The sequence below is a fragment of the Colletotrichum higginsianum genome, chromosome 2 (genome assembly GCF_001672515.1).
Source record: "Colletotrichum higginsianum IMI 349063 chromosome 2, whole genome shotgun sequence".
NCBI lineage: Eukaryota > Fungi > Ascomycota > Sordariomycetes > Glomerellales > Glomerellaceae > Colletotrichum > Colletotrichum higginsianum.
Genome location: NC_030955.1, coordinates 1,016,100 through 1,037,225, shown reverse-complemented (window position 1 = coordinate 1,037,225; position 21,126 = coordinate 1,016,100). Strand labels below are relative to the sequence as shown.

The 21,126-nt window shown below is 57.4% G+C and overlaps 7 protein-coding genes across 7 annotated transcripts; 5 read left to right on the top strand and 2 right to left on the bottom strand.

Moving 5' to 3' along the window:
- Nucleotides 1-347: 347 nt before the first annotated feature.
- CH63R_02062 (uncharacterized protein) lies at nt 348-746 on the top strand (the record flags this gene model as incomplete). The annotated part of the gene is made up of 1 exon (XM_018297037.1): nt 348-746. One exon carries the CDS (start codon nt 348-350, stop codon nt 744-746), a length of 399 nt encoding a protein of 132 aa, XP_018161853.1.
- A 1,929-nt stretch (nt 747-2,675) lies between these two features.
- On the bottom strand, nt 2,676-2,855 carry CH63R_02061 (uncharacterized protein; the record flags this gene model as incomplete). The annotated part of the gene is made up of 1 exon (XM_018297036.1): nt 2,676-2,855. The coding sequence occupies one exon, from the start codon at nt 2,853-2,855 to the stop codon at nt 2,676-2,678; it is 180 nt and encodes a 59-aa protein (XP_018161852.1).
- Nucleotides 2,856-4,454: 1,599 nt separating this feature from the next.
- On the bottom strand, nt 4,455-5,150 carry CH63R_02060 (uncharacterized protein; the record flags this gene model as incomplete). The annotated part of the gene is made up of 2 exons (XM_018297035.1): nt 4,455-4,837; nt 4,970-5,150. 2 exons carry the CDS (start codon nt 5,148-5,150, stop codon nt 4,455-4,457), a joined length of 564 nt encoding a protein of 187 aa, XP_018161851.1.
- A 3,380-nt stretch (nt 5,151-8,530) lies between these two features.
- On the top strand, nt 8,531-9,080 carry CH63R_02059 (uncharacterized protein; the record flags this gene model as incomplete). Its single annotated transcript, XM_018297034.1, has 2 exons — nt 8,531-8,694; nt 8,837-9,080. The coding sequence occupies 2 exons, from the start codon at nt 8,531-8,533 to the stop codon at nt 9,078-9,080; spliced, it is 408 nt and encodes a 135-aa protein (XP_018161850.1).
- A 1,934-nt stretch (nt 9,081-11,014) lies between these two features.
- On the top strand, nt 11,015-13,696 carry CH63R_02058 (Oxidoreductase; the record flags this gene model as incomplete). The annotated part of the gene is made up of 1 exon (XM_018297033.1): nt 11,015-13,696. One exon carries the CDS (start codon nt 11,015-11,017, stop codon nt 13,694-13,696), a length of 2,682 nt encoding a protein of 893 aa, XP_018161849.1.
- Nucleotides 13,697-15,226: 1,530 nt separating this feature from the next.
- On the top strand, nt 15,227-17,081 carry CH63R_02057 (Amino acid permease; the record flags this gene model as incomplete). Its single annotated transcript, XM_018297032.1, has 3 exons — nt 15,227-16,634; nt 16,705-16,816; nt 16,904-17,081. 3 exons carry the CDS (start codon nt 15,227-15,229, stop codon nt 17,079-17,081), a joined length of 1,698 nt encoding a protein of 565 aa, XP_018161848.1.
- Nucleotides 17,082-18,409: 1,328 nt separating this feature from the next.
- On the top strand, nt 18,410-20,710 carry CH63R_02056 (Quinate permease; the record flags this gene model as incomplete). Its single annotated transcript, XM_018297031.1, has 11 exons — nt 18,410-18,510; nt 18,555-18,757; nt 18,811-18,915; nt 18,991-19,350; nt 19,454-19,642; nt 19,705-19,791; nt 19,852-19,970; nt 20,033-20,136; nt 20,200-20,301; nt 20,362-20,526; nt 20,608-20,710. The coding sequence occupies 11 exons, from the start codon at nt 18,410-18,412 to the stop codon at nt 20,708-20,710; spliced, it is 1,638 nt and encodes a 545-aa protein (XP_018161847.1).
- Nucleotides 20,711-21,126: the final 416 nt, after the last annotated feature.

Below are 21,126 nucleotides of genomic sequence, written 5' to 3'. Positions count from 1 at the left end.
ACCCTAAAACTAGTGCCCGGTCACCCACAATTGCGCAACATCAGGGGCACGGCGTCGCAATGGGGCCGAAGAGGTCGGAAGGGGGGGGGGGGTTCACACAGTTACAGCGAGTTACAGCCAGTTACAGCGGCTTCATGATGATGAGATTTGTTCGGGCCACCCATCCGGGTTGTTTCTGGTATTGTAAAGATGTACGGGCATTGTGTATCCATCGGCGGTGAATAACAAAGACACGCCAATCCCAGGGAGTACCGACCAAAGCAAATCCAGGGTCGATATGATGTGATGCGAGCATCTCCTTGGGACATGGACGTGACACCATGGGCCCCTAGGCATGAGCTTGGCCAATGTGTCAATCCTCCCAAGACCGCCCGGACAGGCTGCACCAGCCAGAGAACCATGTGGTAGGCACACCGTATGATGATGCTGCTGCTGTTCCTCACCGCGACGACGACGCGGGGGGGCCTTTTTCTGAAGAGTTCCAGGACCCGGAGCGCTCCGCATGGGCAAGTCAGGGGCCCAATGTCCCGGACGAGACGCCGCGGGGCATGTGTCCCGGGTGCCCAGCCGGTGACATATGCATCGTGACACTTGACAACGACGACATTCTGGTGCGATTGAAGGAGGAAGGACGGCACGAACACCAAGGAGACGAGATGGGCCGACTGTTTGAGGCCATGGTTTATGCGATTGCACGCTGGGCGTCAGGCCAGGCGGCAGTTTCTCCGGTCCTTTGCTGTCACTGACTGGCGGCGGGTTCCTTCGGCAACATGTTTTGCTAGCACCACTCGGTGTAAGTCGCTCTCTCTTTTTCTCCCCCCCCAAAGCCGCACGCCGGTGACGAGCCATGAAGCAGACTACCCGGATTGCCTGCTCATCTCACCTCTCGAACGTTGTCTACCCGGCCATCGCCGTGCCGGTAACGATCGTGCGCATCTCGGCCGTTGAATTGGAACCCCCTTCTCGTCGCGAGTCTCCCGAGTCCGTCCCGAGGCGGACGGGATCTGAGATCTTGCCGAGATCATACCACACTGCATCTTGCGTCCCGTCGCAACACGCAAAAATAATAATCGAGAACATTGCCCGAACCGGAGACATCACCGTCGCAATGCTTCCATTCTTACCTGGCCGACAGAGCGCACCGTTTTTCTCTTTGTCTCTCCGTTCCCATGACTGAATAGGTTCATCGCGCTTCTTTTTGCGGCTTTTGACCTTGCCAAGACCCGAAGCATCATCTTTTCATGATGAGGCCCCTCCTCGGGATCCGCTGGATTCTGGGTTTTGGGTTTTTTTTCTCCCCTTCCTCGACCCTCCCTTCGATGGCGTGCGAGCGTCCATCGCAACTTGAAAGTCTCCTCCTCTGCTTGAAGAACGTGCTCCCGACCACACGAACCACCCAAGAACCATGCATCGTGGGGCCCCCTTCTGTGGCTTGCTCAGGCTCTGCTCTACTACTGTGACCTTCACCTGCAGGAATACAAACAAAAACGGGGGACCCCTCCAACTGGACGGAGGACGGGAAACAAGGTGACGGCGTCACGGGTCGTCTCCGCTTCCAAGGCCCTGGACCACTCACGGGGTTTCTCTTACGTACGACGCGGGTCACCTGCCCATCCATGTACCGACGGGGGGTTTCTTCCTAGCAGCATTTTTTTTTCTCATTGGGGGAAGGGGGTTTCTTTGATTTTCCAGTGCAAGGTGCCTCGAATTCAACGTCTCCGGCAGGGCTCTGATCAAGTGTAATGCTGCGCTCCGGCGCTCAGTCTTAACTTCTTTGTTCCTGTTAGGGTTTTTCAACCTCCCTGCCGCCACAAGGGGGTTCCAAGAACATATACGCTACCCCAAGGACTCCAAGGGCTTGTCCGAAGGTGGATCTCCGTTGGAGTCATCTTTCATCTCCCGTTCATGGCTTTCATGCTGTTACCCGCCAGCTCATCTCCAAAAACGGAGGGACGCTCGCGGTCTTGTACACTAGAAGCTGAAAATTTTCTCTCAAACCCCATGGGTAAGATCAGCCTCCCCGGTCATGACTCCTCTTGCTCGGTGATGTCCACGGCTGCAGGCCGGTGGGGGGCCACAAGCTGGAGCTTCTGGAGAATTTTCAGACCCCATTCTTTCCATGGAAGGAACATCACAAAGTCCTTGGAGGAATCAGATCCAACCGTTCCGTCACGATCCAGAGCCTCTGTCAAGACCCCCGATCTCGGCGCTATTCTGCTTTCGGGCAAAGGACCACAGTTCCTGCAGCCCTGGTACAATGGGGGTGGCACCGCATATGATTTTCACACCCCCTCCTCCTCTTGTAGTTCAAGTACATAGCATACGGATACTTGATACTTTGTAGCCGGCGGCGCGCATCGTACGGCTGGCGGCGGTACGGTCCAACATGATGTCAACATCGAAACGCTGGACAACCTGTCTACTTCTGGCTGGTTCCTTCTATGGAGGTTATGCTCCTGGCTCTCTATGTGTATGTGCGTGTGTGTGTGTGTGTATGTGCCTTGGTCGGCGTGCTCCATGAGCGTGTTTCGTGATCGTCCTTCTCCGCTATTTAATGTTTTTCGTCTACTGTGGTCCTCTGCTGACGATCAGAGCAATGATTCTCAGGGGAGAGAGAGGAGGGTGTGAGGGAGTAAGTGCCGCCAACTGCTGAACTCTGAATGATGTCGTCACCGTCACCGCTGGCTCGGCGGTGTCCATAGGCGACGGTCGCCATCGAGCCGAAGCCGTGAGTGACTCGACGGCGGAATCCAGGGGTCCTTCTCGGTGATCCGGGAGACACGCCGAGCCCACCCCCGCCACATCGCCGACCTCGCGAGGGAGTCATACTCGACGCCCATGCCCCCGTCCGGCATGTCGTATGGTTTGCCGGTCGGTCGGTCACCCGTGAAGACCTTTTGGAGTGTGTTTTTTCCTCTTCCTTTTCTTTTCTTTTTTCGGTTTCACTCGTGTCACCGTTCCCCACAAGGCCAAAAAAAAAAAAAAAAAAAACCTCCCGTTCGACTCACAACCTTCGTGCTACCCGCCGACGGGCACACACACGCTACGCGACGGAGACGGACACGCCGTTCCACCGACCGTTTTTGCGAGCTACAGGGCAGGGAAAGCCGGTGAGGGAGGAAGGGAAACGTAGAGGCTTCATCCCAGCCGGAGGGGGAGCCGGCCTGCGGACGGGCAACGGCAGGGCACGCTGTTGAAACGTCGACAAGCGCCAGTCCGAACTTTTGGAAAATCTTAAATGAACTGACTTAAGCCCGCCCAGGCCTGTTGTCAAACACGCCAATGGGCGCGGCAAGTTTAATCTTTGGGCAAGGACATCCCCTTTCGAAAGTCTTGACACATGTGTGTGTGTTTGTATGTATTGGACAAAGCACTTCCAACGGTGAGAAAGAACGAAAATATGGCCACTTGGCTTGACTCGTGAGCTCGGCCACAGCCACGACGGGTTTGTTCTTCTTTCTCTTGCTCTCAGATATTTGACTTCCAGCTTCGTCTTCAAGGCTTGGATGCCGTCCCAGATCCGCCTCGAGATTACGGCTAGGGCCGCTCGCTCGAAAGTCATTCGGACCCCCTCGACCAACTTCTCCGTTCTGCGTCCCGAGTCCTGAACAGAGGAACCAGAGATTGATCTTGCGACCACGAAGCGGGTTGGCCGAGTGGCGTAGTAGTTGAGGAGGGGATTCAACGCCCATCTCCATTTCATCCACGTCCCATCCAGTGTCGCATCGTACCTCACGGCGGTTGATCGTCCTTGGCCAAACCCCTCACGTACGTACACCTTGCACGACAACACGAAAACCCCCAAGTGAAACCCCGCGCGGACGAGACCAAGAAAATCTCAACGACTACTTGGCGACTCTATCTCCTCTCCTCCCCTCTCCTCTTCTCCCACTTTCCCCTTTTCCCAATCCAATGCATGCTCAACCCCTCCCGAGTCCCCCGCCCTCCTCTTCCCCGGGTTTTCCAGGTCCCAATCCCCTTCCCCGCATTCTGTCCGTACGGGCGGGAGACTCAAGCTAGCTAGCTACAGGCTACGGCAGCCAGCCTCACCGGCGCATCGCACCGCAGCAGATCGCTTTCGACATGGATCACCGACTCCGGATCTCCGCGGGATGAGACGTCGCGTCATGTGAGCCGGTTCACGTGGCCCCCTTTTTTTTGGCCGGCTCCAGTCACCGCGTCTTCTGCCAACCCCGGATACTCAATTAGATGAATGATACGGAAAGTACGACGCAATTGTCGTCATACTCAGGCGGCTTGCCAAGAAGCTGCAGGGCTTGGTTAAGTGGGAGCCTGGGGACGAGCTGACGAGGGATGAGACGGAACTCGACGCTTCCTCCCTCTGCCTCCTCCCAGGGGTCCCAAAGGACGAAGTCGCTTTGTTGGTGGTCTGTCCCTTCCCCGGATCGAATTGGCCCCTCTCTTTGGCTCAGCTGCGCCCGGCGGCTGACTCTCTACAAACAGTCTCTCTCCTCGGAGATGTCCCAAACAATGTCATTGAGGAGGAACGTAGCACAATACGTGCCGCCAATGTTGCCATTTGCTAGCGCCGTGCGCCTTGTTCCTTGGTTCTTAATTTCCTGAGGCTCCCAGGCCGAAATCACCGCCGCTTGTACGACCTCGAAGACACACCCCCCCTCCTTCTTCGCTGCGACTCCGCGACTGTTTGTCGCGGTCGACCAGACGTTGTCGTCGCTCGACTCTTCATTATCGTCGTCGTCGTCGTCGTTGTCGTCGTCGTCCGGACTCCGCAAAGAGCCTCCTTCGCTTAACGCCAGTAAGCTTCGAGGGCCTAGAACGCTCCCGTGCCCGTCAAGTGTCGGGACGCACCAAACAGCTGCGTTTCTGTTACCTAATGGCGTCGGGATGTAGGAACCGAGACAGGGTATGGCGTGCTGGTTCCCTTGTTCGACTTTTCCCCCCCCATTTCAATCGACCCGCGGCTCCGGCCGTGGGAAGGGGAGGCTACCGCCGCCGCAAACAAAATCTTTGCTAGCTGGGCACGCGGCGGCCACCGTGGTTTGGTAGGCGGGCGAGTGCATCTCCATGGAGAACGGGGAGCAGCGGAGAAAGCGAGGGGCAAGCGAGGGGTGAGTGGCGAGGGGCAGAGGGGTGGTTTGGTATTCTCTTTCGAGTCTCGACAACGTCATGTGCGACTTGTCATCCATTCGTGCTCGAGAGATTGACTCATGGAAGGCAGATGTCGGAGTCCGACCCGGCACGCGCTTCCTTCCCCAACGGGATCACCATGTTCCAAGCTTTGTTGAGATTGAAACGAAACAACACTTCGCGGCGCGAAATTGCCGTGCTCCCATCAGAGATTTCCCAACTTTCGCATGCTACGCGGGGGGGGGGGAGTGGCGAAAAGTCTTGGTTTTCGGGTCCTGGGCGGAAGAACGATGTTTCGTCATAAACGTGCTTAGCCTAATTGAGAGACAATCCGCTGCCATAGAGGTCTTGTCGTCCCGACATTCTCGAACAGGACCAAGGCTATCTATGTCCCCTTCCATTGTCGTCTTCTCGTCCGTGTTGTAGGATGCGGATCCGTCTGATCTCGACTTGTGCTGCGTCCGTGGGACTGCATTCCGGCTCGGCTCGGACGCCGCCAGACGTTTTAAGAGCGTCGAAGCTCTATTTCGGGTTCGCCTCAAAGCTACCTCAGCCAAGAGTTATGACCTCGAAGGATATGTCATTCAGAATATAGACATCGTGATTCAATCATTCAATACCCCTGTCGAGCACCCCGAGCATGTCGGCGACTTCTGAAATCGGGACACCGGGGTACATCCGGATCCGGGGCGGGATATATGGGGCAGCGGGGACGGCCTGGGCGCGATTTCTTTCATCCGAAGCCCCATATCGGGTCCAGAGGCCGGATCCGGAAAGACCCATATTTGGGAACCGAGACAGTTCGCCGGGTTGGAAGTGCCCTGCGTCGAGATCCACTTTAGCCGGTCATTTCTCGGGATGAGCAGGCGTTTAGGACTGCGCGAGCTGCTTTGACAGCGACGGTCAGGTTCTTCGGTAATAAATGCATTCTCGTGCCATGCACCCGGGCAGACGAAGACAATTTAGCCGTCGCTGTCTGCAAATCCCAATTGAGTTCCATATGGCTGCTCCTTCTGAGAGACAGTTGCGCAAATGCCAATCCCGACCCGGTCGAAAACAGAAAACAGCTGCCGTTCGCATTGGGTGTACGGTGGACTGTAAGGATATCCATCCACCATCCTCGGTGCTCTTTGGGCCTCGACCTCGGCGAGCGGACTGCAACAAGACTCCACAGACTAGGCACAAAGGAATGACAGGCGGGGGATTTACATTGCTAGCGGTAATACGGCTGTAGGCGAGGTCATTCCGGAGGGGAAATAAAATGAAGACACATGTGGCAGGGGGGGTCTTGGTCTATTATTAACAAACTCTTAGCGGTCTCGGCCCTTCATGGCCAGTGCTTCGTTGCTGGTTGGAGGGGGGTGAAGAGTGGAACGAAAGGCACACAGGGCTTCCCCGTAGGCGAAATGAAGGGCGCAGCGGTTGGGTTGGCATCCCGTCGGCCCTATTTGTCCCAGGCTGAAGAAGGGGAGGACGACTTGTGACATTTATGCGGTGAATGCTGTTACAAGATGGCTGCCACTGAGTCGCTCTGCTCTGCCGGAGAAATGGTGCGGGAAGACCAGCGGCGCGACGTCTTCAATCACCCGTCTAGTCCCAACAAGCAATTGAGGTTTGCCGCCATGAACTTTAAAGCGATGTGGAAGGCTGTCTGTCGGTCGCACAAGCTGTCAAATGTCACGCAGACTTTTTTTCCCCCGGTCGGGACGAACACCTCTCTCGTCAAGTAACAAGCTTCGCAGACGCCAGAGTGAGGGCGTCGGGAGAGGGGACTGGGGGAGCACCGATCTCACGGTCTCGCGAGTCACCAAACACGGCGAGCCAAAGGGGGCACTGGGAATGTGAAACACAAGACAAGCATTTCCCCCGCAAGTTCGTTGTTGGGCAGACCACTTTCAATCTCAATCCCGCCGCTCACACTTTGCCCATTGCCAACGATGCTAACGGCAGACAACCCACGACAAACCCACGATAAGCCCAGAATAGGCTCCAGAGCCCCTCCCTTGCACCCCCTCATGGACCCCTTTCGCGTCGCAGTCATCGCCATTCGATTACACATGACAAAAAAGCATCGCCTCGTCCTTTGCGAGCTCAAAGCCGGGGGGGTATCGTGGGCCCGATAGCGACTATTGGCCGTCAATTGGCCGTGGCCGGGTGTGTCGGGTCGCGAGGCTATGCCGCCAATTCCCCTTTTCTGGACCGAGAGGCCGTTGAAGGGGGGGGAAGCAGCTTAGTAGGTGCGGATGCGTTAGGGGGGACGGATCGAGGCGGGCCAATCATGCCAGCCAATGTCCGGGTCAGTCGGCGTTGGGGAGAAGAGAGGAAGATGAGTGAAACACAGCCACATTCCCCCGTTGTCTCTGGCGCCTTCTTGTAATGCTTGTCATGCTGGTAATGCGAGTGAGTGAGCAGAGTGAGGAAGTGAAGTGTGAGCGAGTGAGTAAGTGAATGGATGATGGTGATACACTCACTGAGTGGGTGTATGTCGCATGCGTGAGGGGCGTTCCTGCTGCTGCCACTGCTGTCCGGAGGCGTACCGTACCTGCATCTGTCATATCTCGTCGCGGTCGTGGCCGTGCCTGCCTCGCTCTTCACCCCTGGACCCTGAGACGAACGCGCCCCTCCCCTGAACGGGCAGGAGAGTGGCAGATTGCCTCACCTTCCTTCCTTCCACTTTCCCCGTGTTTTCGAGGGCCCCTTTCCCGAAATTCCATCCGTCCATTCCATTCCTTCCATTCCTTTGCCTGGGCCCCTTCCCATTCCCGTTCCTGATCATCCATCCATCCCCGTCCGGTCCTTCCTTACCCTTCCCATCGTCCCCTCGGCCCTGCTTCTCCTTCCTACACCTCAGACGATCTCAAACGTTCGCTAATTCACAACTCTCCTTTTTCGCGTCTGCTCTTTTCTCGCGCGCGCTCTCTCACTCTTTCTCTCCATCTCCAATCTCTCTCTCTCTCTTGGCGATCGCCACTTTTTGTTCTGTCGTCAACTGTGCGTGTACGGATAGTGTATTCGGCATTTCCCCCATCGACGTCACTCCTTGCAGACACGAGAGAACCCAGCAGCAGCAGCAACAGGGGCACGAAATCCGGTTTCACCACACAAACGACACGGGGGGAATCCACTCATTGCAAACGAGATCTCGTCACCACCGCCTGCCCACCGCAGCCGAACTGAGAGTTTCGACGAAGAAAATAAGACAAGTTCGCGACCACAACAAACACCATACAGATACACGGTCGCAAAGCGCAACGGATACAAGGAAGGACGGCAGCAATCACGCACATCACCACGGCCCGAAAAGAACCATTTTCTTGTATTGAATTGGAACCGAGACAAGCCGTAATCGCGACACCCACCCGAAAGCCGAACCCCCATCGAATCGCATTACATCATATCTCAACACTCAGAAACTTTCAAAATGAGTGCCTCCTCCTCCACCACTTCCACGAGCCTTCTGGCGCCCATCGCCCGCGCAGTCCATTATATCGCCGCGCGCGAATGCGCAAGTGATGACAACAGCCCTCGCTGCGAGAAACCCTACAACTCGCCCAAGATCATCGGTATCGCTGTTGGTGTCACAGCGTAGGTCCCCCATGCCACTCACTTGCCAACCCGTTCCCTCCACAAGTTTTTCCTTCCTCTGTTTCCCTAGTCTTCCGCAAGGTTGCCGTCACATTGCGCATCTACTTCGGGTCCAACACACAAACTAACGCATGGTTCCCAGCGCCGTACTAATCCTCGGATCTGGCTCGCTTCTCTTATACCTTCACATGAGAAGACAGCGCTTCGAACGCAAAGAGGAGGACGCAATCTCCCTCGAGATTGACGGTGAAGTCGATGATCATCCGACCATGGGCAAGCCGCCGCGCGCCTGGCAGCCGCACGGCCAGCGAGGAGACGATAATCCATTCGAAGCCGACCGCCAACCCCACCAGCGCGAGAACCCCTTTGAGCCGGAACGCCGGTAGTCGATATCGACCGCCCCGTGATAGGGGCTCCGTCGTATTCAAATACCGCATCTCACGCTAGCATTTCTACCCGAGTGAGGGCATTCTTCGGTGGCCAAGGCTGCCATTTTCTTTCGGAACATGTCGGATTGGAAACGCTCTTTTCGCCCGTTTTGGTAGGGACAACCGATCTCTTGACGACTTGATTTGGTCAAGCACATTTGCGAGCATGGCGTTGCGTCCCCCACTACTTTTCTTTTCGCCGTCACCGTGAGTGACGTGCGCACCACACACTCATGGCCATCCACCCAGGCTTGCGGCCTCGATTGAAGGGAACGCGCTACAGGATGATGAGATTCAGAGAATCGGGCGACTGGCGATGACCATCTCCCACCACATCGGCATGCATCCATTCCGATTGAGGCTGAGGGACATTCGCCGGTTGTGGGGAAGTTGAAGTTGCATAATGAACTCGGCGAGGCGTGCGTCCGCCGGGCCATGGGTGGATTCTTGTCTCTTAAGTAACGGCCGCGAGGCATCTGTGATGCTGTCCGTCCAGCATAATACAAGCATGATAACAAAGAACGTCTTTGTTGCCTCATATCGCTCGTCGCACGTTTGACGTGGACAGGAACCCAGCCGAAACTTTGCAACTCCTCAGTGACGGGCATCGGACGGCATCAAGCAGAATCCGGGTCCGGAACCCTCGAACCGAAGGCCGCATTCCACGTTGGGAGCTCCAATGAGAAAGTGCAGTCCCGCGAGCGTGTTTTTTGACGACAGTCGTCGCTTGCAATCGGCGAACCATCTGATGTCAACAAAGTCTGGCACCTGCATACCCAGCTAGATAGACTTGGCCGTCTGATGTGCGCACGCTACTGATGTTAAGTTGGAGCCAAACGTAGATGCAAGAAGGAAAAGGAGGCCCGTTCGCCAGCGCGCGTGCGAGGGGGGCTGCATCGTTCCTCGAGAGGATCAAAGCGCGAGAGTCAAATGTATACGGAGGCTGAGTTGAGTGAGTGATTCGAAGACCGTGAGTGTTCCGATCATGGGTTGTTGATGAGTCCGTCGCCGAGGCTGGCCTTAGGGGGGGCTTATGACGAAGCTTGGGTGGGAGGGTTTTAAAAATACGCGAGAGTGTGTGTGAAGTGGACCGGATGGGAATCCCATGAGTTGACGGCCTCTCTCTCCTTGAATCCACCTCCAACAGATTTTAGAAACCCGAGGACGGAGGGTCATGGGTCGACCAAAACTTTGCAAAGCTCTTCAAACCCCCGACATTTCTCAAGAAGCTTAAACTGATTCGGTTATTCTCGCTCTATATATATATATATATATGCCTTCTGGTGACAGCATGGGGGTTTCAGTCGTAGCTGTCCGCCAGCCCGTCTCTAGACCTCGGTCGTTGTCACCGAGTTGTCCCAGACTACAGGACCGGCTTGTCTACAGCGACGTGCGTCCTGGTTATGCTTATTTTAATCTCAAAACATACTCCAGCGCCACTCACTCGCCTGGGGATAAGGTTGATGTGCGAGTCGCCCGGGGACCCAGAAGATGAGGTGGCATGATCGGCATCACGACAGCCAGACTTGGGTTCACAGTCCCTGACGGCACCCACCCACGTGCATCTTCTGTGAGCAACGCTCTCACTCACATGCTGGAACCCAAACACAAAGTCGACCGCAGCCGACCGAACCCACTGATTGATTTAGGCAGCAAAGTCACCTCATGCAATTGTGGATAAGGCCACGATTTGACATGCAGCCAGCTAGCTTTCCACGCCCTTTTGACGACCACCGGGCTGAGTCACCGTCTGGTCGCTCCTTGGTCTTTGTTGGAACGCGAATACTTATGGCATTGGATTCTTGATTGATTCTTCATGCTTTCGGCTTCTATCGTTAACACACCACACTGCGTCAAGTCACACTGGCTCCCGGCCACAACACCATTTTGCGATGGAGTCATCCGTGTCTATACCCCCTCGCCGCATCATTCGAATCGCTTCCGGGCTCGCCAACACACCGGCCGAGCTCATCGAGCCAATCCTCGCCGACCTGCCCCTGCACCGGGTGCTGGACCTGCTCGCAACAGGGTACGGCCTCAGGGAGCGGCCCTATCCGAGTTATCGGAATGGGACATCACTCGGCGCAGCGATCCGCGGCAGCGTGGCCTGGCCGATGCTGCGCCAAGCAGATCTCTCTCGACTCAGGTCCCTGTGGATTGCGTTCAACCAGCTGTCGCTGCTGTCGGAGGGACGGTTCCTGGCGTCGAGCGTCCGCAAGCCGGCATACACCGACAAGCTGTGCGCCAACTTCAACATGACCGGAGAGCAGCTCCAGCAGAAACTCGAGGACGATCTGAAGACGGCCTTCTTCCACCGGGTCGTCATCCAGGGGCGGTTCAAGGGCAAAGGCACTACTCTGAAGGCCTTGTCCAAGTACCTACCAGAGACGGCCAAAGAACTCTCGAGCTTTTGCCACACGAAGACGGTGTCAGTCCGTTCCATGGCGGCCAAGTGGACGGTGAATGATTGCATCGGCATCCTCCCCCATCTTCTCGAGGCCCAGCGTCGCTTGGACGAGGAAAAGGCGACCGAGCTGAGGTACCTGGCCGACGTCTACGAGCGTTACCCTACGTACCTGAAGACGGCCGAAGCACCGCAGAGCCCAAGGCAAAACCTCCAACACATACAGCAGCAACTCAAATACCACGCTCGCCGGCCTGGCCAGCTGAAGTACACCTTCCGCTACGCCCACTCCATATTGGTGCCGTACGACTGGTGCTTCCGGCTCTTCGACGCCGTGGCCGACCAGGCCCAGCACAAGGACGTCGAGCACGTCGTGGACTGGCAAAAGGCCACTGACGGCATGAAGGGAGTCTTCGCACCCGAGACGAATAGGCCGCTGCACCGGCTGACGTCCTCGAGGAGGCAGGTGATTCGCAGGCAGGACGACATCGCGCCGACCCCGGCTGAAGAGCTGTGCTGGCTCGAGTCATTCATGTGCGCCATCCGCTGGATCGAGACCGAGTTCCCCGCCTTGGCCGCGGACTTGAAAGCCTCCTCCACTGTCCCCGAAGCGCCCTTGGCTGGCGTCCTTCTGGAGCCGGCCGACTTTGACGATTTCATCCACAACGCGAGGGCGGAGGACGTGGCCACGCAGCTCCGGGCCGACTTGGAGGTGTCGAAACAGGAGGGAGCGCCGCAGCTGCCCAGCCTCGTGGCGCTCTACATGCCTCCCTTCTCGTCGCCTCGTGCCCGCAAGATCGCTCGCCGTCTTTGGCCTGGGGTAAGAGGACACTTCGGGGTTCAGGAACTGCTCTACGACCAGATGATCAAGGCCATCAAGACGACACTCGCCCAGGGGCCCGGGACGGATGCCCACGACGACGGCCAAGACGAGGTCCAGCAGCACATGCCGACGCTGCACACAACGGCCGCCGACCGCAAGCGGACGTGCTACATCTGCCACATGGTCCTCGACACGCCGCACAGGACGCTGCCGTCCATGTGCGGCGCCTGCGGGGACTTCAACCTCGCCGAGCGGGCGCTCTCCCTCCCCGAGAACCTGTCGCTGCACGGCAGGACGGCGCTGGTGACGGGCGGGCGGACGAACCTGGGGTTCCACACGGCGCTGCGGCTGCTGCGCTGCGGCGCCTTCGTCATCGCGTCGTCGCGCTACCCGGAGGACGCGCTGTCGCGGTACCGGGCCGAGTTCGGCTTCGAGGCGTGGGCGGACCGGCTGAGGATCGTCGGCGCGGACTTCCGGACGGCGCGGGACGCCTTCGCGCTGGTCGAGGCGACGAGGGGGATCCTGGCGCGGGAAGGGCGGACGCTGGATATCCTGATCAACAACGCGGCGCAGACGCTGACGGACCCGGTCGAGAGGGAGAGAGAGGCCATCGCGAGGGAGCAGATGCTGCTGCTGCTGCCGCCGCCGGCGGGCGGAGGAGGTCCCGGCGAGCGAGTGGTGGTGCGGCATGGCTACGCGGCCCGGGTCCGCGGGGGCGCGACGGGCGTTGTTCGCGGAGTGGATGGTGGCGACGCTGGATGTCTCACCGCAGACTCCTCGCCCGATGGTGAACCGCCTTCTCTCGATGCTCCGATGTCCAACTTGCAGGTGTCCTCGCCACCGGCGCCGCCGCCCTCGTCCTGGGTGCAGTCGCTCTCCGACATACCCTACGAGGACATCATCACCGCCCACAGCGTCAACACCTTCGTGCCGCTCATCCTCGTGCGGGAACTGCTGCCGTTGATGCGGCAGGGCGGCGGCGGGCACATCGTCAACGTTTCGTCGCGCGAGGGTCTCTTCGAGCGGCGGCGGGACGGGGCGGCCAAGAACGGGAAGCACGTGCACACCAACATGTCCAAGGCCGGGCTCAACATGATCACGGAGACGGAGGCGGCGGGGGCCTGGAGGCGGGGGCGGGTGGCGATGAACACGGTGGACCCCGGGTACATGAGCGCGGCGCCCGAGATGGAGGCCTCGCACGGCGGCGAACGGCCGATCGGGTGGGAGGACGGCGCGGGCCGGGTGCTGTGGCCGATCGCCAAGGCCGAGCGGGGCGAGGTCGTCTGGGGCCGGTTCCTGAAGCATTACGGCGCCGTGCGTGTTGATACGCGTCGGGGGCGTGGCTGAGGAAGTTGGTGATGGAAGAACGAAGGTGAGGGAGAGAGGGAGAGAGAGAGAGAAGTGTGAAGCGTCTAGTCAGTCGTCTCCTCCCCCCTCCCTACCGAATTGTGTTGTATCCTGGTGATGGTTAAGAGGGACCATGGTTAGCGTTGAAACGGGCAATAGCCGGAATGGATTCATGAGGTTGGAAAGTCGGGTGGTATCATGGACGGTAAAAATGACAATGGCAACTCGCAATACGTTCTTGAGTCCGTTGTCGACGAGCCGGGCGTAACCCTGGGTTGGGGGATTCGCTGTTGAGTTGCGACTGATGAAAGCATCCGATGAGTGAACTTGACCACTCACTGCCTGGAAAGAAATCCCGTGTGAAGAGTCACTGAGCACTCAGTACAAGATGACTGCTGAGTGAAAAAGTACAGACGCCATATCGAAACAGGGGGTTGGTAGGGTAGGGGACCTCTCTCTCTCTATCCGGCTAAACGGCATGCAAGTAAGACAACATCCTGGCCCTTTCAAGATTTGCCCTTCAACCTCGATCACGGACGAGATTCCAGCCGAGTGAATTGTAGAAAGAGAAAGCAGCATCAAACCTGCACAGTGGAATAAACCAAAAGAAAAGAAAGAAAAGAAAAGAAAAAAAATACCCTCCCCCAAGCCTCCGTCTCACGCGCGAGTCAGTCATCCAAACGACACGGGCACAAGTGCCTCGGTTTCAGATAATGATAACGTAGCAGCAACCTTGTAGTTTGTTGTATGTAATCCAGCACCACCACCGCAATGGTACAGAGTACAGAGTACAGAGTACAGAGTGATCAGACAAGCTGACAGTGTCCCCCTGCTTACCTGTCCAGAGAGTTGCAGAGGAGGCCCAGAACAGGGTCTCTTCAGACCAACAGTAACGCGCTCGCAGTCGAGGTGGACCAGACCCCGCTTGGCGCAATGGCACCATCAAATGAGAAATCTCACCTTTCCCGATGGAGTTCGCGATACGATAAGACGAAGAGGGAATTTTTCTTCGTCTTCTCTTCTTCATCCTCTTACCGCCCCTCGTGCTGTCGACCCTCGATTCTCTGTCCGGACCGCTTCTCTTCCGCGGGCCAGAGTCGCTCTTGTAAACGGGAATCGACGTGGCAGAGAAAAGGTCTCGCTCGACCTGTTGAGCTGAAAAGAGGGTCAAAGTCAGAATCAGAGTCAGTCCTCCGGTTCCGGTTTGAATTGTCTTCATCGGGTGTGTACGTCCCATCAGCCCGTCCACAAAACCGGCCAGATCATTACATAATAATTGTCTCCCGCGGCGCGCGCACGACTGAACACGGTTCGGTCTGGGATCTTATCGCGGTCCAGCTCTCGCTCTCACTCTCTCTCTCTTTCTCGCCTTCTCACTCCCACCCTTCTCACCTCTCACACCGCGAGCCCGGACAGACCATCGGTGAAGGAGTGAAGGGACGGACGGACAGCCAGCCAGCCAAGCTTCTAAGAGGAGAAAAGAGGAAAACCCCCACAAAAGAGGGACGGACCGCAGGGAAACAAAAAACGATGAGCACCGAGACCATCTCGTTCCCCGGCGCCAAGTCGCCCGGCATCACCAATGCCACCCGCCACGCCTGGATCACCTCGGACGACGTCGAGGCCGCCGAGTCGTCCCGGCGCGGGCCCTTTGAGCCGCACGACGACCACGACGGCGACTTCGTCACCACCACCGAGGACCGCGACCTGAAGCGCGGCCTCGAGCAGCGCCACCTGTCCATGCTGGGTATCGCCGGCGCCATCGGCACCGGCCTCTTCCTCGGCCTCGGCGGCGCCATCCAGACCGGCGGTCCCCTCGGCGCCCTGCTCGGCTACGCCACCGTCGGCCTCATCGTCTGCGCGGTCCAGTTCGCCCTCGGCGAGGTCTCGGCCCTGCTGCCCGTCACCGGCTCCTTCGTCCGCCACGCCGAGTTCCTCGTCGACCCGGCCTGGGGCTTCGCCATCGGCTGGAACCTCGTCTACGGCAACATCCTCTCCATCCCCTCCGAGATCACCGCCATCTGCGTCCTCTTCGAGTTCTGGACCGACCTGAACCCCTCCGTCTTCATCGTCGTCTTCATCGTCCTGACCTTCGTCGTCGGCATCGCCTTCATCCGCGTCTTCGGCGAGGTCGAGTTCTTCTTCGCCCTGCTCAAGATCCTGCTCGTCGTCTTCCTCATCATCCTCGGCCTCGTCATCGACCTCGGCGGCGTCCCCGGCACCCCGCGCATCGGCTTCCGCTACTGGCAGAGCCCCGGCCCCTTTGTCGAGCACATCGCCACCGGCGACTGGGGCAAGTTCCTCGGCTACTGGGGCGTCATGACGAGCGCCGTCTTCTCCTTCGCCGGCGTCGAGTCCCTCGCCATGGCCGCCGCCGAGACCCAGAACCCGCGCCGCGCCATCCCCCGCGCCTGCAAGCGCGTCTTCGCCCGCATCGTCCTCTTCTACATGCTCGCCGTCCTCGTCGTCGGCATGCTCGTCGCCAGCAACGACCCGCGCCTCGACGACGCCTACGGCACCGCCGCCCAGAGCCCCTTCGTCATCGCCGCCTCCGCCGCCGGCATCCCCGCCATCCCCAGCGTCGTCAACGCCGTCGTCATCACCTCGGCCTGGTCCGCCTCCAACCAGAGCCTGCTCGCCGGCACCCGTGTGCTGTTCGGCCTCGCCCTCAAGGGGCAGGCCCCCAAGATCTTCCTCCGCACCACCGCCTGGGGCACCCCCTACGTCTGCGTCCTGCTCTTCACCTGCTTCATGCTCCTCAGCTTCATGAGCCTGTCCAACGGCGCGCTGACCGTCTTCTGGTGGCTCGTCGACCTGACCGCCGCCGGCGTGCTGGTGTCGTGGTCCGCCATCCTGTTCAACCACATCCGCCTCAAGAAGGCCATGAGGAAGCAGGGAATCGACTTTGACAGGCTGCCCTGGAACAACTCGTGGACCTGTAAGCAACGGATTACCCTGCATGTCTGAGAAACATTTAGCTAACCAAGAGGGGGGTTGGGGATCTGCAGTCTACAGCTCACACGTCGCGCTGTTTATGTGCATCGTGATCCTGTTCACCAGCGGTTTCGAGGTCTTCACCAAGGGCAACTGGAGCGCCAGCGGCTTCGTCTCGTCCTACTTGTGAGTGTTTGTCCTTTTGTTCTTTCCCTCTTGCTCCTGCAGGGTGCTGCAAGGCTGGTAGCCGCCATCATGCTAACTGACGTGCAGGGATATCCCGCTCGTCACGTTGGCGTTCCTCATCTGGAAGTTCGTCAAGAAGACCAAGGCCGTCTCTCTGGACAGCATCCCGCTCCACGATGCTATCGAGCAGGCTGATGCGTATCCCGAGGAGCCAGAAGTCAAGAAGACTGGTCCTATTCGCTTCGTCAGCTGGCTTTGGGAGTGATCCTCCACCCCGTGCTCAGCCTTAGTCATAACCTAATAACGATCCCAATCTTGACGTTGGGGACCACTAATGATGTAAACATATTTTCAACACATACACTGTATATATTATTTACCTAGACGCCCAGGAATTAGATCGGGCGCAAACCAAGACGGTTCAACACTGGTTTCTGCTGTTCGTCATGAGGAAGCCAGATACAGCTATCCGACCATGTTTCTCGTTCACCTAAGCACTTCGGTAATCCAGCAACGACTTGACGCTTGTCTTGTGGGAGGTGTTAGATGTCGAATGTCCTTTGTTTGTATCATGCTTGAGGATGGGGGGTCTGGTGTCCTGGGTCACTAAAGTCAAGGTCATGTATGTTGAAGACTCTCCGAGCTGACGACGCCAACCGAGGCCAATGGCCGCGGAAACGTACACCATCCGACGGAAACGGCGCTCGGGGAATCATAGGTGGCATTCTTTGGCTCGTCCAATGTCGCTTTGACCGTTCGAGAGATCACCTCGATGCTCCTCGGGCCCGGAAACTTGGTCCTTCATCAACGCTCATCGGATTCCCACGTGTGGTGTGGAGACGATCTTCGGTACCCTGCGTCGGGTCGCATCTCGGCTCGCGTGTCGGAAGCCATGGCGCGCCGCACAACCCCATGAGAGCACTACCGGTTCAACCCAGTACCCAATGTATTGGGGCCAGCAGAGGAACGGCTCACGATCGAACGCCGGGTCATCACTCAGCCTGTCATCGAAAAGGATTTCTCATGTCGTACCAGCTGATGGGGTTGGTTCTGAGGAGACTCGGGCAGAAAAAACAACCGACATTTGACAAGCGTTTACTTGAAAGACGAATTTTCCTTTCTTTTCCCTTCCCCGATTTACTACCTAGCGTGAAGAGACCGATCCACTTGCTCGGGTGACAAACCCGTCCCTGACATCGACCACGGACGACTTCCGACGAGAGAACCCGGGTTCTGTTGGTCAAGACCCCGGGAGCGCGAGTCAAACTAGCAGGCATTCCCCCATCTGACCACCCGGCCCCCCCTCCTTTGTGGCCTTTACAGACACGCGCAGTGACGAGTGAGCCAAACTCCAAAAGCCCTCCATGCTTGCTCCACTGTGTACCCCGTGGGGATGTGCCATCCGACGTGGTGGTTAAGGGGAGAGCAAGATAAATACTCTTTGCCAGCCGGAGCCCCGTACAAACGTGTGTCTATGTAGCTTGTGTTTGTGTGTGTGTGTGCGCGCTCAACAACCCGCAACCCTCTATCGACAACCAGCGTCGACGACCGCTCCGCAGCTCAGTAAGTTCAGACAACCACGGCATCGCAGTCATGGGTGGCTTCAAGGCCGTCGAGGACCGGCCGACGCCGAAGGAGGTGTACAACTGGAAGCTCTACACCGAAGCCGCCATCATCGCAACCGGCTCGTTCCTGTGAGTCTTGAACCTTTTTTGAAACGAGAGACAACGACCGAAAGAAGCGGCAAATTGTTGACTCGTGCTTCTGTTTTGTTTGTTGGCAGCTTCGGATACGACTCGGCGTTCATCGGGACGACCATCGCCCGCAACAGCTTCAAGAGGGACTTTGGCATCAACGCCGAGAACTCGAACAACATTTCGAGCAACATCACGTCGGCCTTCCAGGCGGGCGCCCTGGGCGGCGCGGTGCTTTGCTTCTTCAGTACGGACTCGTCGACACTGGGATGGGGGACAGAAACACTGACTGCGCACCAGTCACCGAACGCCTGGGCAGGAAATGGACCCTGCAGGCCAACGTTGTCATCTTCCTCGTCGGCGCCATCCTGATGACTGTCGCTACGGATCAACTCTCCTTCATCTGTAAGCCACCACCCCTTTTCTTCACGGAGCCCTGCAAAGCCAGAGACCGACGGGACTAACCCAGTGACACGTAAGATGCTGGACGCGCCCTTACCGGAGTCGGATGCGGCGGCATCACGGCCACGGTCCCCTCGTACATCGGCGAGCTATCCATACCGTCGATCCGCGGCATCCTGACCGGCCTCTTCGAGGTCGCCTACCAGGTCGGCTCCGTCATCGGCTTCTGGATCAACTACGGCATCACCCAGACCATCGACCCGAACCTGCCCGTCAGCTGGCGGATCCCGATGGCCTTCCAGCTCGCGCCCGCCGGCATCCTCTTCGCCGGCTGCTTCTTCATCCACGAGAGCCCACTGTGGCTGCTGCGCAAGAACAAGACCGAGAGGGCGCACAAGGTCCTCGAGGGTCTCCGAGGCCTGCCCATTGACCACAAATGTGAGTCTTGTTGTTTTCTCTCTCCCTATCTCTCCCTCTCTCTCCTTCTCTCCCCTTCCGCAACCGTGATTCTTGCAGCGGATCCTAACCAAAACATGACTAGACATGCAAGAGGAGCTCGACATGTTCCAGAAGAAGATCGACGAGGAGCGGGCCGTCTCCGCGCAGTACGGAAACGGGCAGTGGGCGTATCTGCGCGGCGTCGCCAACATGCTTTGCCGCAAGGGCATGTGGAACCGCCTGGTCCTCGTCTTCTGCGCCTTTGCCCTCAACAACCTCTCCGGCGCTGCTGGTACGTCGCCCCGAACCCTGTCCCGCATAGAGATGTCCCGGTGCACTAACATCCCTCCGTAGCCATCAACTACTACTCGCCGACCCTCTTCAAATCGATCGGCATCACGGATGTCTCCCTCTACACCGGAATTTACGGCTTGATCAAAGGTGAGTGACATGATACGTGTTCGTGCGAAGACTTTTTATTCTTACTGACTGGGACTCCAGCCATTGCGTCCATCATTTACTTCATCTTCCTGATCGACCTTCTTGGACGACGCTGGCCCGCCATCCTGTCCTCTTTCATCTGCTCGCTGTGCCTCTTCGTAGTGGGCACGTACGTAAAGGTAAAGAAGAAGCTACCACTCCGTGTAAAAGCGATGAATACGATGACTAACGTTATCTGCAGATCGGGCACCCCGCCGACATCATCGCCGCCGGCAAAGAACTGTCCGCCTCGACTGCAGCTGGCGGCAAAGCGGCCACAGGCATGATCATGATCTATTCCATCTGGTATGTTTTGCGATGCACTTTCTGTCTAGGCTGTTTTTGAGTTTCTAACCATGCCCCCCCTAGCTGGTCCTTCGGCTTGAACGGTATCCCGTGGATCGTCAGTGCCGAGATATTCCCCGGTGCGCTCCGCAACTTTACCGGGACCTATGCGGCTCTTGTCGTCTGGTTAGTGGAGCCTTGTTATGCCCGTTTCTACAAGTTCATATAGACTGATAAACGTTTCAGGGCCACCCAATTCGCCATTACCAAGGCCATGCCGTATATCTTCAGCTCCTTCGGCTACGGGACCTGGTACTTCTTCGCCGCCTGGATGATCATCGCGACCCTCTGGGCCTTCTTCTTCTTGCCCGAGACCAAGGGTCTCACCATGGACCAGATGGATGTCATTTTGTACGTGGTTTTGCCCCTAATCCCTCCATTCTTTTCGTATCATGTAGAATACTAACTTTCTTTTTTCTTCTCTCTCTCCAGCGGCTACGCTCAAGATGCGCGCCCGGAGCCCTCCACCAAGTTTGTCGAGACGGCGTTCGATGATAACAAGGCCAAGTCAAGCGAGCATACGGAAGATGTCTAAGGCGACCATTTCGAATTGGACATTTGGGAGAGTCTATGAACAGGAGTTCGTCACTTGGGGGTAATAATTGTAAGGTGTTCCCGGCCGTCAAAAACTGGGCAGTGATCAGAATAGTTTAGACTAGGAGCATTATAAGCAATCCACAATTAAACCAAGTTAAGAACTGAATACCAGCTTGGTTAAGTTTACGTGAATAATAGCACAAAGATTTAAAGAAGGAACTGTGGCGTTTTACTCCCTACGGGTCATATATATATCATGGATGACCACTGAGGGTGGTGATTGATGATAATGAACTCGGAGACTCTTGGTTCCTATCTTCAAAAAAGCTCTGAGGACTCGGTTCAGGGAGGAGGTTGAATAACTCTGGCTATTACCAATGTCCATTTAGAGGCCAAAATAATCGATCGAAATGG